At 37.7% G+C, this 17,284-nt stretch overlaps 1 protein-coding gene across 2 annotated transcripts in view; it reads right to left on the bottom strand.

Moving 5' to 3' along the window:
- Positions 1-17,284, bottom strand: part of LOC114654560 (uncharacterized) — a 166,965-nt gene that overhangs the window by 11,500 nt on the left and 138,181 nt on the right. For both annotated transcript variants that reach the window (XM_028805176.2, XM_051929963.1), the window contains 2 exons: positions 8,605-8,709; positions 7,330-7,354 (listed from right to left, as the gene is read on the bottom strand). In XM_028805176.2, coding sequence (XP_028661009.2) covers positions 7,330-7,354; positions 8,605-8,709 — 130 coding nt within the window. The remainder of the gene's footprint in view (positions 1-7,329; positions 7,355-8,604; positions 8,710-17,284) is intronic.

The following is a 17,284-nucleotide window of genomic DNA, read 5'->3' as shown; positions in this document are numbered from 1 at the left end:
TTGGGTTCTAGAGTACAGTTTGCATTTATGTTGATACTGTGATATTGCTTGCAATTCACATTTTTCACATATGCATGCTCATCTACTAATGTGGCAATGATCTTGATGTGTGTGCCATCAGTCACAACAGTAACTCCAGGAAAACCAGTGATTTGCTGGAATGCAGCTTTCTTTAACATTACTTTATATGAAGTGTTGTGTATACTGTATGTATAAATCTGCATACTACCTCATCCGTGGCAAGGATGTTTAAAGTTTGGTGCATATATATGAGAAATCGTTGGTTGTGATATTCCAAAATCATTGTTAATGCAAACCTGCATTTTTTCCTGTGGCCAAAAACAAAGTTTCCAAGACTTCAATTTTGTCTGACAGCGCATAGCTTCTTCACATAGATGGAACGATCACATGGCATACAAGATTTGTTACAAATATTATTCCATATCCTTTTATGAGTTCATTGTTGTCTTTCTTCTTTCCAGAAATATGTTCTTTGATGGAATGCTATCTTCTGCTCACATGCTCTCCTAAATCCTGGTGAAGTTAGGAGTAATTTTCTAAATTAGGAAAATTGATAAAATTATACTACTAGTACTATTAGGAGCAGGACCAAATTTAAGTCACTCTGAGTTTTTTGAGCCAGTTTGGATGATTTCCTACTCTGAGACACTTAATAAATATGGGCACAGATCATCAAGTTTTTTTTCAACAGTTAAGATTAACTACTGATTGGGTTTGAAGATTTTTTTAGAGCACAAAGGATGTATCTGTACACTGTGCACTTTAAAGCCATTACTGGTGTAATTTAAAGTTTTTTTTAAGCTAGCAACTGAAGAAAAAGGAAAAGTGAGGAAATTAAAACTATAAATGAAAGTAGGAGCAGAATCGGAGCACAAAGACTTGAATGAGGAACATGATTCAAATGATCAAGCAATGAAAGAACAGCAGAGCTCACTTATATTCTGTCATAAACATGGTTAAAAACCTCTGTTTAATTGTTATTTCAGCTTTTATTTAACATAATGTTGATGATGTCACTGTGTCGCCATGTTGTGGTTTAACTTCTTCACAGCTGCTACAATTTTTACAGTATTTCCATGGAGGCAGCCATGTTTGTCATGATTTTGTCATGGCTATTATTTTTTATAAAGTTAGTCATATCTTTTTTTTAAAAAGTATTTTTAACTGTCAGTTTTATCTTTATAATGCTAATATCATTACATCACCTTTATGATGTGGAGTTTACCATTTCACAACCAGTTTTTATTGATGCGGCCATTTAGTATATACAAGGGACGTTTAAAAACAAAAACAAATTGCATCACTTTTCTACAAAGTCACCTTCCTTTGCGATGCAATTTTCCCAGCATCGTACCAACTTTTTATTGCCCAATTACTACTCCTTCTGCCTTCACCGTTTCCAACAAAATACGAAACTGTGGAAACGTTTTGAATTTCCCTCGTAATTGTTTCTCTGGTTGCTACAACATGTTCACTCATATTGCACACATCATCACAAAATAAGTGCTTAAGATGGTGGTTTGGTATGCATAATGTCTGAAGTTTATGGACAAATTCTAAACAAACTAGCTAGGACTTTTGCTTTTTTTTGTCTGTTGTTTTGTTGCTTGCTGCTTAATTTTGCTCTTCCTGCTTTTACCTGCCTTTTGACCATTTTTATTTGCTGGTCTTGCAACATTTTTTTATTTCTTCCTGCAAGCTTCTCTAAAGTTAATTATGTTTTTTATGTTTATCACACAGCCATTATATAAGATGATAGCACACGTTGTAAACCTGTCCAAGTTTTAGACCGAAGAATCTAAAAACACTGACAACATGCTTAAACAAGCAAAGGATCAAAGGCAAGGTTCAGTAATTTTGTCTATTGATTGATTAAATTTGACTATTTGGATACATTTTTGATTTTTTGATTAGTTTGGCAGACTTTTAACTTTAATAGGCATTTGCCTCTCCCTCTGGAAGCCAGTCACTATCTGGTCCATTACCCTCATTTAAAATTTCTTCCATTTCTTCTTGATATTACCACTTGTGTCTTTGAGTCATTAATTTGTTTTTTAAATAAGTTCTGCTGGGTTTGGTTTATCAGTGTTTTTAATAATTTTGAAGATGTGGATTAGGTCCACTGATAACTTCTTTTGTAAAGGAATTTAATTCCTTTAACCTGATATATATCAGAAATCCCCAGTAGCCGAAGGATGCACTTGCTTTCAGTTGTACTGCTAAGAAGCAGAAAGTGGCAGGGACAACAGCAGAGAATGACAGGTCAGAAGATCAAAATTAAGATAAAGACATACCTAATTTAAAAACTAAAGTGTGTTGTGGCAAATCCAAAATAAACAGTTCTATAATAATTTATAACTACAGTAATGAATTATGCAGAATCCTCATACTCAGAAATGCAGAAAACACTGGAATGTCAGCAAGAAATATTCGGAAGTCTGAAAAATATTATCAAAGTCGTGAAAATCATTAAATCTACTCCCTGCAGAGCTCCTTCACACTCTTTCTTTCTTTTATAGTATGGCATCCAGAACTGTACAAAGCACTCTACATGCTACTTGGTGTTTGTAATATTCCTCTAGGTGTGAATGTTTTTTTTCTCTCTTTGTAAAATTTCCTCTACTGTTAACTTTTTTGTCTTTTATTAATGTCTTATACATCTATTTACACTACTTCTTTTGTTTTAATTTTATTTCTAATGGATTGACCTTGATTCAGAATGTCACTGTACAATTATTCAACACAATCAGAATATACAGTAGACCATACAATCAGAAGTAACACCATACAATATTTATATTAGCAGTGCTTTTATTTTTCCATTTTGCCTTTTGTAGACTATACCTCGTTACCAAAAAAACTGCTTTCTGTAAATATGTGCATTTGTTTTGATATTCATTTATTTAGACAATCAAAGACAATTTCAACATTAACAATATTTTGATTACTACTACGGAAAAGATAAAGCCCTTTTGTTTTTCTTTATTTATAGTTAGAAATAAAAGGATGGCAGTTACATCATGTTGGCCTTAAGTCAGATTGGTTGAGGAGGCAATCTTTCAGGAAAAGTATTATTTCAGTTTTCTCTTACATATTTCAAACATTTTTTCATTCATGAAAACATGTTGTTGTTTGGTATATGAGAATCTGATGGTCTATAGCAAAGGCTATTCACTAAATCTCTGAACTTTGCCATTTCTAACTTAACCCGAAGTGGTTCAGATATACTCCTGGCTTTGACTGAAGACAATTACATGAATGTTAGATATAGAAATAATTACATGTGTGTAGCAAGAAGGATATTTGTGCCATGTAATCTGTGAAATTTATTTAACAAATCTATGCAATTTAGCTGAGACAGAGAGCCTGCAAGGGAGATTGACAAATGACAGGTTAGGGAAAACAGAAAATATGTGAAAGACACAAGCAGGATGTTTTGGGAAGTGCTGATGTCTGCTTGACCAATATGGTTACAAAAACCAGAGTTTGTGGAAGGTATTAATAACCAGCCAGTTCTGACATGAATCCTATGTATATGTAGTTGTATGAGTGTTTATAATGACGAGGATCCAGAACGATGTCAGAAGTGTCACTATGCCACCGACATTCTGGTTGCTGGGTGGGACATCTGATTTGTCAGCATTCTCCCACTTGGCTGTGATGTCCTTATTCTTCTCTCTGGCCTAAATATGTATGTACGCAGGGTTATGCATTATATTTCTGGGAATGAATGTTACCTTTTAAAGCAAGTTAAATACAGAAATCTCTTTTTGTACCACATTTCTCTCTCTTGCAATTATTTTCCGCCAGGGTAGTTCTAGTCAATTCTGCATCAAGAAATACATTCCAGGGGATAAAGAACACCCTCTGCTGGATACAATGTGCATGAACAAACAATAAGGAATATGTACAACATAAATGTTTCACATTTTCCTAATTAGCAACTTTACACTGTTTTCCTTATCCATGGCATAACCAGGACAAGATCAGGCTAAAACGGTTGACAGAAAGACATTTATAATGAAAAATATAGGAGGCCATTAAAAAATGAAGGGTTGAAACATTCTTTACCATGTGAAGTGTTACCCTCATCTGATTAGAAGTCCTGAAGTAAATGTTTTTATCTAATTTCATGCTACTTTGTAGCAAAAAAAGTACATAGTGATTATTATCACAACATATTACAGGAAATAGTACCCAAGTAAACCAATAACATAAAAGTTTGAAATATATTTCATTTTTTCTTTAAGAAAGTTGTGCAACACCCAATGCATTACTTGTGAAAAACTATTTTTCTGCTTGGTTTCAATAACCTGTTATACAACAATAACAATGTGCATACATTACCTGTGTGTATCTCACAATGCTATAAAGAAGACCACTACTTACTGTATAACTTCTTCAACTCAGTGGATTTTGTGGGTTTTCAAGCATGCATCCTTAACAAGTGGCCTTCAGCCTAGATTTTGACTAGGCCATTCTAAAATGTCCATTTGTTAATCATTCTGAAAACGCTTTTAACTTAATCATTTCTATCTGTATGGCTCCTAGTTCCTTCAAATATAGAGAATATATGTACCAAAGCATCCCCAAACCATAAGGCAACTAGCACCATGCTTGACTGTTGATATTAGGTTCTTACTGTAGCATGCATTGTTCTCTGGGCATGCCACACTTTCTCTGTGCAGGCCAAATATTTCAGTTTTGAGTTATCTTTTCAGGGAAGATGATCCCAGCAATTCTGCTAGTTTCATTTTGGCAAAAATTAGGTTAGGACTCTTGTTCGTATTAATAGTTTCAACATTTCAACTTTGCTATGGATCCCACTTTTTTCCATGGCCTTTTTTGATAGGGTGGCCCATGCACCTTAGCTGATGTATAGAGATCTCAAGGTGATGTGATAATATGACTACTGTAATGGAAAAGTTTACACATATGACATAATAACAACTCAAGGAAAATTGATTTTTGTCCCAATCTTTCTTCACTTGGACAATATGGCCCTGACTATCATTAAGTAGAAGCCCAGAGACTTGGAATTAGTTCTGTAACACTTTTTAGAATGAAAGATACTGGCAACTTTGTCTTTTTGTGGGAATTTCATTAGGTCATGGCTAAAGTTAAACAAATTTACACTGAGTAGAGTTAGCCTAAATTAGTTTTCATTGTTATATTCATCAAATGCTGATCCTCGTTACTAACAAAAGACCTTGCAAGTGTAACAAAAACCCACAAAATAATTTACTTTAAGGCTCTTTAGAGAGTGAAGCAGAAATTAGTGGTAGGGTCCAAGGAGGATTAGAAAGATACTAGCATGAGGCATCTCCACGTGAGACAGAATTGTAAACCCACTTAAGAAGACCTAGAGAGAGAGAGAGCTGGGGCTTCATGTAATGCTTTGCATAGAATTCACACTAAAACATGGCATACAAACAAACAAATTCAGAGGCATAAAGCTGTATGTGAGCAAATTCTATGCACTTTTTTTTTATAAATACCATTCAACATGAATTTTAATGCACATGCACACACCTACAGCCCATGCTAATCAATATAAGTACCCCTTCCATTCAGTGTTTTGTTAAAAGACAATTGCAAAAGTGTAGTAGAGGCAAGGAAAAACATTATTTGGTGGCTTAAGCAGTGGTATAAGCAAGAAAAGGAAATTGATGGAGTGGCACAGTGTGGTGAAGGCATTCAAAAGTTCAAGTTCAAAAAGTCACACAGTGCCTGAAATAAAAAAGAAATGGTCAGATATCAAAGCCAATGTGAAAAGGCTAGTTGCAGCCCACCGTCTGAGTGTCAATACCACTGAAGGAGGTAGCGGAATTCCGGGGCTCACACCATTTGAGCAGTGAGCTGCTGCAATTATTGGTGAGACACTTATGACCATCATTTTAATGTCACTTAGTCAGTGGGTTGGTGAGCGGGGTGAGAAGCCATGTTTTTAGTGGGTGCCTGCCCACTATCCCCTAAGTAATGATGTTATATGGTTACATCATACAGATACATAACTAATTATGACCAAAGGTGTAATATTAAATGTATTCTATTCTTGAGAAGCCAGCCATCACACACAACACCATTTTAAAGGCTTGCTCCCAACACTACTATTTCTATTACTATTACAATATTAATCAGATTTCGCATCACAGATAATTTGCACATTAATAGAGTGGAAATGCTTTCAATATACATAAGTAACTTCATTCTCTGAAGGCGTCTTTATAGCAATGTGCGTGCATTCGACCGCTCCGATTAAATTTGTAAAAATGGATGTTACTGTGAATTGTACTTTGATGTTTGCCTGTTCAACCACATTGTAAGGAAATCTTTTATATCTGGATGTCAAGTGGATAATATAATCCCATACAGCTGGCATGGCACAACTCAGTGATGACTGAGAAGTGCCCAATGAGTCAGCAAGTTCATGTTGAAAAGCTCCTGTGGTTAAAACCAGAGGGTGGACAGAACTTGCAAGGGAACAGGGAGAGTACAATTCCTCAATGTCTGCCTTTGTAAAGGCAGTCATCACACAGCTCCAAGAGGATAGCTCTTGGAAATCTAAATCAACTTAGAAGCCATTCATCATCACTGGACAAGAAATCAGTATGATCTCTAAATACACGCTCACTTCTGATTCTTCCATTTGTGATATCTTCTAACAACACTATAGCAGCCGTGGTAGTTGGAATAGTTTGGCCATTCCGTGCACCATTATATTGTTACAGATTGATTACAATCAAGTGCCTTAAATTTGTAAACGATATGCAATTAATTTTGGTGTATTTGATAAACCCCTTGTCATGGATGCGACTCTAAAAAAGAAAGGAAAGCCACACAAAACAGTAGCACTGCTTTAATGCTGGGTGCCACCCATTTATAAAACTGAGCAGAAACATGCGTACACATGGTCTGAGGCTGCTGTGAAAATATGCGTAGCTTTACAGCAAGTTTAGTTTTTGTACATCTCAATATGAGCATGGAAATGGGTGTACGCAATATTTTTGTGCATACAGTAGGCACCGTTTATACATGAGGCCCCAGCCCTGGTGTGTTTGGTCTGTTTCTATATTTTGTGTCCTCCTGTTGTGTGACCACTTAAATAAGCACCTTTTTTGACACCTGCAACTTTCTTCATATTATTCCAAGTATGAAAAGATGCCACAAGGGTTCCCTTTTCTGTTACAGTGTATATTTCTAAAACGTTTAACCAATTATATTCTGCATGCTATTTTCTGAATTGTGGAGAATTTCATTCATACTACATATTTAAAAATAGCAAATACAATTAAAAAGAGAACTTACATTTCTTTACTACTTTCAGCTGCATCTGGTTATAAGATACAAACATAAAACATTTGTCATTTTTACTTGTTAATATTTGAACCAATAAAATAAGACTAGCTTTGACTTGAATCATACAATTTGAAGAAGCGTTCTAATCTTGGTTTGAAGACTGCTTTTCACGTTTATTTTGCCCTTATGATCCTAATCAGAAGAACATAGCTAATGGACAGAATTTTGATCCTTCTATATATAAATATGTTGCACAGCGCAACTAAATGTATATTTTAGTTATAATTTGTTTATTGTTCAAGTATGAGGATAAGTCAAAAAGTATCCACAGTGCTTTTATTGGTCCAGCAATAAAGAGGGCACATTAATGCCTCCACTTTTTCAGATGACTAAGACATTTTTGTGAGTCTTCATGAGTATTAGTTAATTTAATATAAAGGCCTTACAGGTTACTGTAGTTTTTGTGCATTACAACAAAGGGCGAAGACAATCCAGACCCCTATTTCAACAGATCTTACAAAAACCCAGGAACATTTCAACAATTTGGTGTCTAAGGAGGTCAAGAACATGTTTTTCTTTCTTGCATATAGTACAGAAGCAGAATGATCCTTTTTTTCTATAAGCTGTTCCATACTCTTGAAATCTTGTACTTAGTTGTAGAAACTTTGCATTGTTTGTATTTTTGCTGAAGGTGATAGCTTTTACTGGTGTTTAAATTGATTGGTTATCTTTGTGTGAATAACATGCAAATGAGCTTTTCATTATATTGCAGAGCATTTGCCAATAAGTGTAATTTCAAAATTAAAATCATAAAATCATGTATAAATACTTTCTTTTACCTCTTAGCTGTTGTCAAGGCAGTACCTTAAATTTTATCTGAGGGTTTCAAATGAAAGATTTTAATGAAGCTAAGCCATGGCAGTATAACATTTGATCTAAGGTTTTTAATGTGTATTTTTATCATTGATCACTTTTCTAAAAATATTCAAACATTAATTCTTGTGATCCACAGCAAACTGTAAGCATAACAGTACACTTTTCTTTATTTCTGTAACACGTAACAAGCACTTTCTTTGTAATGAGTGCCATTCATGGTGTAAGGCATTTTACTGGAGAGCTCTATTATGAAACTTAACAAAGGTCCATGCATGATGGGGAACCTATCTGTATCAATTACTGAGTCAGTAATATTTACTAACCTGATCTCATTATTTTGGAAACATTACTTTAATTAGTAAAAACCTTCATTGGAATGAACAAAGGAAAATTATTTTTCTTTTTTACCTGGACATTCTGTGTGTGTCTTCATGCACTTGAACTTCACAAATACTATGGCTGCCACCAACATGACAACAAATACTGGAAGGAGCACCCACAGTATTTTATTTTCTGTAAAAATAAATAAGCATATAAATTAAGAGAATACATGCAGACGTTCCTCTTACTGCATACCAAAAGTAAAATACATATCATGAAACAAATATTAATGGTTTCATAATACTCAACAGACCTACTAGAACATTTCTAAAGCAATCAAAAATTTCCTAACTAGTGGGGTGTGGAAGACAATGCAGACAATCAAAAACAGTAACAAGGTTGACAACATTGTTCCAAATTTCCACATACTTGTTACTGTACTGTAAATTTAATAAACTGTGAGCAGACTGACATCTGTTGCAAGGTAAAATGTGTCAAAATTCTAATGACAAAATAACCAGCTTTCAGCTATCATGCCAGACATCTTTTATGACTAAAGAAGTATTTTATTTACCTCAGTTACAATTTTTTTCTCTCTGCAGGAATTACAAGTTGGTGAGCTAGAATTCCATAAAAGGCACTGCTTGGGGTGGGCACAGCATGAACTTTTAGCAATATAAAGTTATTATAAGTTTAGTGCCCCAGGACCGATTTCAGCACTTCATTTTCATTTGAAGAAGGCAGGTAATGGAGATTCTGATAAGTAGTGACGGTAGTATAGCAGCCAGGGGAACTACTTTTAACTCTTAAAAAGCAGAAAAACTATCCATTTTTTCATTTAATGATACAGTAGGTGACAGCTGACAATCTGTAGTTCTGAGATAAGGATAGTAATTAATGTCTCCTTCCCATCCCAACAACATGTTTATTCCCCTACCTACACTCTAGAATCTTTGCAGACAGCAGAGTGCAAGTAGGATCACCTGTTATTTCTATGATTTTACTTGGCTCTAAACACAAATCAGATTTTAATCATGTTGCCTTAAATGACAAGGAATCTGCTATTAGCTCATGGCAAATTTTCTTCAAACTATTTAATCTACTTTGACTTTGTTACCATTAAGTCCACTTCTATATTAGGGATGAGTGCAGTGCATAGAGTCACTGGACACTTTATTAGACTTTATTAGGCCCAGACCCCTCATAGACCCAGTGATCATCAAAGGTGACTGTGTGCAGATGGTGCAGACCTATAAATATCTGGGAGTGCAGCTGGATGATAAATTAGACTGGACTGCCAATACTGATGCGCTGTGCAAGAAAGGACAAAGCCGGTTATACTTCCTTAGAAGGCTGGCTTCCTTCAACATCTGCAATAAGATGCTGCAGATGTTCTATCAAACAGTTGTGGCGAGCGCCCTCTTCTACGCAGTGGTGTGCTGGGGAGGCAGCATTAAGAGGAAAGACGCCTCACGCCTGGACAAACTGGTGAGGAAGGCAGGCTCTATTGTTGGCATGGAGCTGGACAGTTTAACATCTGTGGCAGAGCGAAGGGCGCTCAGCAGGCTCCTATCAATTATGGAGAATCCACTGCATCCACTAAATAATGTCATCTCCAGACAGAAGAGCAGCTTCAGTGACAGACTGCTGTCACTGTCCTGCTCCACAGACAGATTGAGGAGATCGTTCCTCCCCCAAACTATGCGACTCTTTAATTCCACCAGGGGGGGTAAACGTTAATATTTAACATTATACATAGTTCTTGTCTGTTTTTTTCACCTGTATTATTATCATTCTTTAATTTAATATTATTTATTGTATCAGTATGCTGCTGCTGAAGAATGTGAATTTCCCATTGGGATTAATAAAGTATCTATCTATCTATCTATCTATCTATCTATCTATCTATCTATCTATCTATCTATCTATCTATCTATCTATCTATCTATCTATCTATCTATCTATCTAGATATACTTGTTCAAAAATCCCAAATCACTGTGTATACAGTATAGCTAGCTGTTGTTTGACTATTATGCAAGATGTATGATTTTAGTGATTTTGTATATATGTAGCAAAGTGTAAAATGTTATTTATAATTTTATTCTATTTTTTTTTTGTTTTGTTATGAACTTCCCCAAAAGAGTTGATCTCTGTAAATAGTTAATAGTATAACAACAATATAATCTGTTGTAGTACGGGCGTTAATTAGCGTCACACCTCACAACCTGCATGCACCACGTGCGCTGTGGACGCTGTGGGAGTAGGTTGTGGTTTCAGTTTCTTTCCCGATTTTTTTATTTCATTTACTTTGTGTTACTAATTTATAATTGATTTAATTTATTATTTAATAGGCAGAGGGGAGAAGACGTTTATGTGACGCTCTGTCTATTTCTTTCCTTTTTTTTTTGAAAAGGTATGCTATACAGTATATATATTTTCTTTTGTTAAGAATATATAATTATAAAATTAGGATTTTTTTTTTGTATAAAGCTATGTGTATTGTAAATAGTTCTCTTTGGAAAATTGGATTCATTTTTTTTTGTAAATAGTTTTATATGTAATATGTTTGTATAAATAAACACGAGAAGCACGGTGGACGCTGTAGGGGCAGAGGGGAGAAGACGTTTATGTGACGCTCTGTCTATTTCTTTCCTTTTGTTTTGTAAAGATTTTCTGGAACAGGAAAATAAAAGCTTGTGTTATAACCCAACAAGCCTACACGACAATCATTTACACAAAGCAGGGAAAGGTAGGTTGCAGTCGGTTACAGAAATGGTGCCATGACCGGGATCCATCAGGTCAGCTGCTGCCAATCGCCGGGGTCAAGCAAGTGCCGTGAAGACTGAGATGTCCTCTCTGTGAGCTGGAGGAATCAGTTTATGTGAGAGCTAACGACGTTAAAGGACACTTCATTGGTTATTGGTTACAGTTTTTACATATAGATATAATGTTAAGAATTGTTTAATTATATACTAATACTTGTTCTGTAAATTGTGTATTTATAGTCAGTCCTATACATATTTTCTTTACTCTTCGTGTATTAGCTATTGTAATATGGCTAGCGGGGGCGTGGACTGAATTTTATAGATGTGACCCCAGTAGTGGGGAGGGTTCAAGGCTTATTGCATGCAAAGGAGATTACAGGAGGGCAGGTTAGACAGTCAATTTATAGAGAGCATTCGGACACCATGGAGGCAAGTGACAGACCTTCTGTGAAGCCAAGGTTCTCAACCCCTACCGATAGTGCCCCTGATACTTTGCAGCAGTTACGTGATATTATAGGAGAGCTAGGCACTCAGATTGGTGATTCTGTTGCCAGTCGGTTATTGGCTAGTAGGATTCTTGACACGCCAGACAGTTTCATGACTCTTCCATCTGCTAGCCGACCTGATCCCCTGTCTAATACTCTCGATCTGTCCAAACTAAATGTTGTAGTAAAGCCAGACAGGAAGGAACCACCAGTGTTCAGAGGAGATGAATCAGTCAAACACAGTGCAAGAATGGATAGACATTATGGAAGTGTATCTACGTAATAAGGGAGTCTCTGTCCCAGAACAAGCGGACGAGGTGCTGAGCTATCTCTTGGGGCGAGCAAGAAATATTGTCAAAGTTGGACTGAAGAGTAGTATGACCCTAAATAGTGTTTTGCACCCCGAAGTAATATATGAAATATTGAGGAGATATTTTAGCGAGAGTCCAGTGTCTTGCTCCCCAGTAGCAGATTTTTATGCCACACAGCCAAAGGATGATGAGAGTCCTGTAGATTATTGGGTTCGGCTGAACACTGTTGCTGAGCGGGCTGACAAACACTTAAGGAAGAAAGATGCAAAGATGGAACACATGTCTACAGAGATTGCCATGATATTCATAAGCAATTGCCCAGATTCTGATCTTGCCAGTGTTTTTAAATGTAAACAAATTAGTAAATGGTCAGCCGCAGAGGTTCAGGAGGCTATTGATGAGCATCAGAGGGAGCACTGGGCAAGGAAGAGATCTGTTAAGACAAGCAAGGTTGGTAGGACACCAGCGGCTGTTACTGCTATTAATAATTTTGCAGTAGAGAAATGTGATTATGGAGCAACAAGCGTGCCGGAAGTCGTCAGACAGATGAAGGTAGATGTGCACAATAATCAAGAGGTGGGAGCATTGGAGCAAGTTCTAGACATGTTTGAGAAAGTTTTGGCACTGACGGCCATTCCTCCTCAGCAGCCAATTCAGTGGGTGGCTCGGGCTTCCTGTAAAATATGTGGTGATAAGACACACCATATGCGTGAACATTGCCTGAGGGAAAGAAGGTGCTTTGTTTGTTTGGAGACTGGTCACCAGAAGAGGGACTGTACAAAAGTACATCCACATACTGTTCACCCAGATGCTCAGGTGACTGACCAGGGAAACTAAATTGCTCGCATTTGGGGGGGGGGGGGGGGGGGGGGGGGGAGTGTGAGCTTACTAAGTCAGACCCTCAATCTTGAAGAAGATTTGGCTTCCGTTTACGAGGAGAGTAGCAGGTTGGCTCCAAAGGGAGGTCTGGTCATATGCCAGAATGTGCATAAATTGGAGAGAGCAGACAGTCTGTTCTACACGGATGTGAAAGTAAATAGTCGAGTTCCGTTATTGGCTTTACTGGATATTGGTTCAATGGCGTGCACGATGAGTGAGGATGCAAAAAAGAAGCTTGCAGAAGGAAGTTTGTTGCCAGAGGTTGTTCAGACACCGACAGATATTATCTTAGTGGGATGTGGTGGGATACAGGTGCGTCCGAAGTGCATTTATGAACTGGAGCTTAACACCTATGACCAAGTGATGAGTGTCCCTGTCTTGGTGGTGCCCGGTCAACGTGACCAGTTAATACTGGGTACTAATGTAATAAAGCATCTGTCGAGTCAGTTCAAACAATATCCAAATTATTGGAAAGTAATGAACACTCCTGACTCCGCTGATGAAGCTAATATTGAACAGTTTTTGAGAATGCTGTCTGGCATAACCAGATGGAGAGGTGACAAAATTCCGGATGTAAAAGGAACTGCAAAATTAACTAGTGCTGTTACACTAATGCCCAGTAAATATAGTATGGGGAAGGCTTTCTACGCACATACCCATTTCCAGTGGAAGTGCTATACTGATAGAACCACCAAAATGTCAGTCACACTGGAAAACCATCTTAGTAGGAAGAGTAGTAGCTTCAATGAGTGGCGATCGATGGGTCCCAGTGAAGATTGTGAATCTGAGTGATAAGCCTGTGACACTCAGGAAAAATACAAGGATTGCTGATGTATTACCATGTGTGGCAATGGAAGATTTTGACCAGAGGCTGAGTTGTGACACTGTTAAAGAGCTAGGGGCCAAAACACATGACGTTTTGAGCAATGCAGCCAGTACTGCTAGTGCCTCTTTACCCTCCAGTTTGCAGGATGATTTGAACAGCCTAGGGATGGATGGTGTCAATGTAAATGCATGCAAGGTATCGACTTATTGGAGGAGTCAATTGGTAAACCTTGTGAAGAGGTATGAACACATATTTTCCAAGGATAAGTTGGACTGTGGCAAGGTCAAAGACTTTGTTCATCGCATTTTTCTGACAGATAGCCGTCCTTTCCGGTTACCCTATCGTCGTGTTCCCCCAGGGCAGTATCAGAAGTTAAGGGAGGTCCTGTCTGAAATGGAAAAGAAAGACATCATTCGGAAGTCTTCTAGTGAGTGGGCTTCCCCTCTCGTTCTTGTTTGGGGAAAAAGAATGGCGACTTGCGTGTCTATGTTGACTACCCGGTGGTTGAATGCACGCACAGTAAAAGACGCACATCCTGTTCCGCACCAGGCTGACTGTTTAGCTGCCCTGGGAGGTAATGCTATGTTCAGTACAATGGATTTGCCATCTGGGTTTTATAATATTCCAATGCATGAAGAGGATAAGAAATTAACTGCTTTTACAACTCCAGTGGGTCTCCACGAATTCAACAGAATGCCTCAAGGTTTGTGTAACAGTCCAGCCAGTTTTATGCGCCTGATAGTGAATATTTTTGGTGACCAGAATTTTTTGACATTGTTGTGTTACCTTGATGATGTGCTGATTTTTGTCCCCAATGAGGCAGAAGCCATCAAAAGACTTGAAATGGTTTTTAATAGGCTAAGTGAGCACGGCCTAAAATTGGCCCCAAGAAAATGTCATTTCCTTCGGCGTAGTATTAGGTTTTTAGGCCACGTTGTCAGTGAAAGTGGAGTTGCCACTGACCCAGAAAAGGTGCAAGCTATTGCTGCTCTGACTGAATCAGACCTTATGTCAAAAGATGGGATCACCCCCTCAGCAAAGAAAATAAAATCCTTTCTTGGCATGGTAATGTACTACCAGACGTTCATACAAAATTGCTCCAGTGTGGCTAAGCCACTTTTTGCCTTGACAGCAATGTTAACAGTTAAAAAGGGTAAATCTAGGGGCGCAGCTGTTTTTAAGAAACTTAGCCGAAATGATTGGACTCCAGAGCATAGCAGAGCATTTAGTGGTCTCAAGGATGCCCTGCTGAATTCAGTAGTGTTGGCTCACCCTGATTTTGGCCGCCCTTTTATTCTCTCAACTGATGCTTCACTCGATGGATTGGGAGCAGTACTTTCTCAGGTTTCTGAGGGGGGAAGTAAGGCGCGTCCCATTGCTTTTGCAAGCAAAGCATTGACTCGTGCGCAGACGAAATACCCTGCCCATCGATTGGAATTTCTAGCATTGAAATGGGCGGTCTGTGATAAATTTAGCCATTGGCTTAAGGGTCATCCTTTTACTGTTTGGACAGATAACAACCCATTGACTTATATTCTCACCAAACCCAAGCTAGATGCTTGTGAACAACGTTGGGTGTCCAAGTTAGCGCCATATAATTTTGGCATTCAGTATATTCCAGGCCCCAAGAATGTACTTGCAGATGCTCTGAGTAGACAACCGTTTGTAAAAGCCAGAGTTAGTCAGAGGCTTCTGACTGAACCTTATGGGGCTTTGCTTGATGAAGCACAACTGGTTAAAGATAATGCTGTACAGAATATTTTCCATCTGAGCACCAACCGTCAACAAATACAACAAGTGGAGTTTGTTTCGGAAGAGAGACACTATTCACTTAATAACGAGGAAGTCACTGCAGTGCTAGATGGTCAGGTTGAGTGGGATGAGGGAACAAGAGGGAGAGCATCCTCTTGGCTTGTCCAAGATGTTCAGCAGTTGATCCCACCGGGACAGTGTGCTCTGCCTGTATTCTCTCTGAAGGAACTCCAGGATAGACAATAGGAAAATAATGTTTTATCAAGGGTTTTTTATTATATGGCCCGGGAAAGGAGACCATCCAGGAGAGAGAGAGTGAAGGAGATGTTTGAGGTTCAGAAGGTATTAAGACAGTGGGAAAAACCCAAGTTGCTAGATGGGATATTGTATGAAGTGATTAAACATCCTTTGACTGGAAAGAGACTTCATCAGTATGTTGTCCCCGCCTCACTGGTGAAACAAGCTCTGCAGGGAGTGCATGATGAAGCTGGACATCAAGGACAATATAGAACCCTATACCTGACAAGACAGAGATTCTTTTGGGCAAATATGGAGCGCGTTGTCAGGGACTATGTTAAGTCCTGCAAACACTGCGTAGTAAGCAAGACACCAGAACCGGAGGGTAGAGCCCCTCTTGAAAGCATCAGAACCGCCAGCCCTTTAGAATTAGTTTGCATAGATTTTTGGTCAGCAGAAGATGTTCGTGTTGACGGTAACCTTTGGAAAAAATAAATGATTAAATGCTGCTTTAGTGACAGATGATAATGTTACGAGTATTGTTAAGTTGAGAAGGAATGTTGTCAAATAGATGAGAGGGTGTATGGGGCACCCCCAGTGCAAGTGTACTTGAGAAGGGTTGTGCAACCTTCTTTAGTCACTTTCCCAGTGTAGTGGGTAACACATATGTCGTACACTGTGGATATATTGAGGTAGTCAGCTGTTAGTGGCTGACTATTTTGGTGAAGTTCAGGGAGGAGCATGTAGCAAAGTGTAAAATGTTATTTATAATTTTATTTTACTTTTTTTTGTTATGAACTTCCCCTAATGAGTTGATCCCTGTAAATAGTTAATAGTATAACAACAATATAATCTGTTGTAGTACGGGCGTTAATTAGCGTCACACCTCACAACCTGCATGCACCACATTTTTGGCTCTAACACCAGAAGCACGGTGGACACTGTAGGGGTAGGTTGTGGTTTCAGTTTCTTTCCCGATTTTTTTATTTCATTTACTTTGTGTTAATATTTTATAATCGATTTAATATATTATTTAATAGGCAGAGGGGAGAAGACGTTTATGTGACGCTCTGTCTATTTCTTTCCTTTTGTTTTGAAAAGGTATGCTATATATATATTTTCTTTTATTTTCATTTGTTAAGAATATATAATTATAAAATTAGGATTTTTTTTGTATAAAGCCATGTATATTATAAATAGTTCTCTTTGGAAAATTGGATTCATTTTTTTGTAAATAGTTTTATATGTAATATGTTTGTATAAATAAACACGAGAAGGGCGGTGGACGCTGTTGGGGCAGAGGGGAGAAGACGTTTATGTGACGCTCTGTCTATTTCTTTCCTTTTGTTTTGAAAAGATTTTCTGGAAGAGGAAAATAAAAGCTTGTGTTATAACCCAACGTGCCTATGCGACAATCATTTACACAACGCAGGGAAAGGTGGGTTGCAGTCGGTTACATATACAGTATCTCACAAAAGTGAGTATACCCCTCACATTTTTGTAAATATTTT

This window comes from Erpetoichthys calabaricus, chromosome 7 (genome assembly GCF_900747795.2).
Source record: "Erpetoichthys calabaricus chromosome 7, fErpCal1.3, whole genome shotgun sequence".
NCBI classification, from domain to species: domain Eukaryota; kingdom Metazoa; phylum Chordata; class Cladistia; order Polypteriformes; family Polypteridae; genus Erpetoichthys; species Erpetoichthys calabaricus.
The sequence above is the reverse complement of the archived record's forward strand: the minus strand, read 5'-3'. Positions and strand labels throughout refer to the sequence as shown.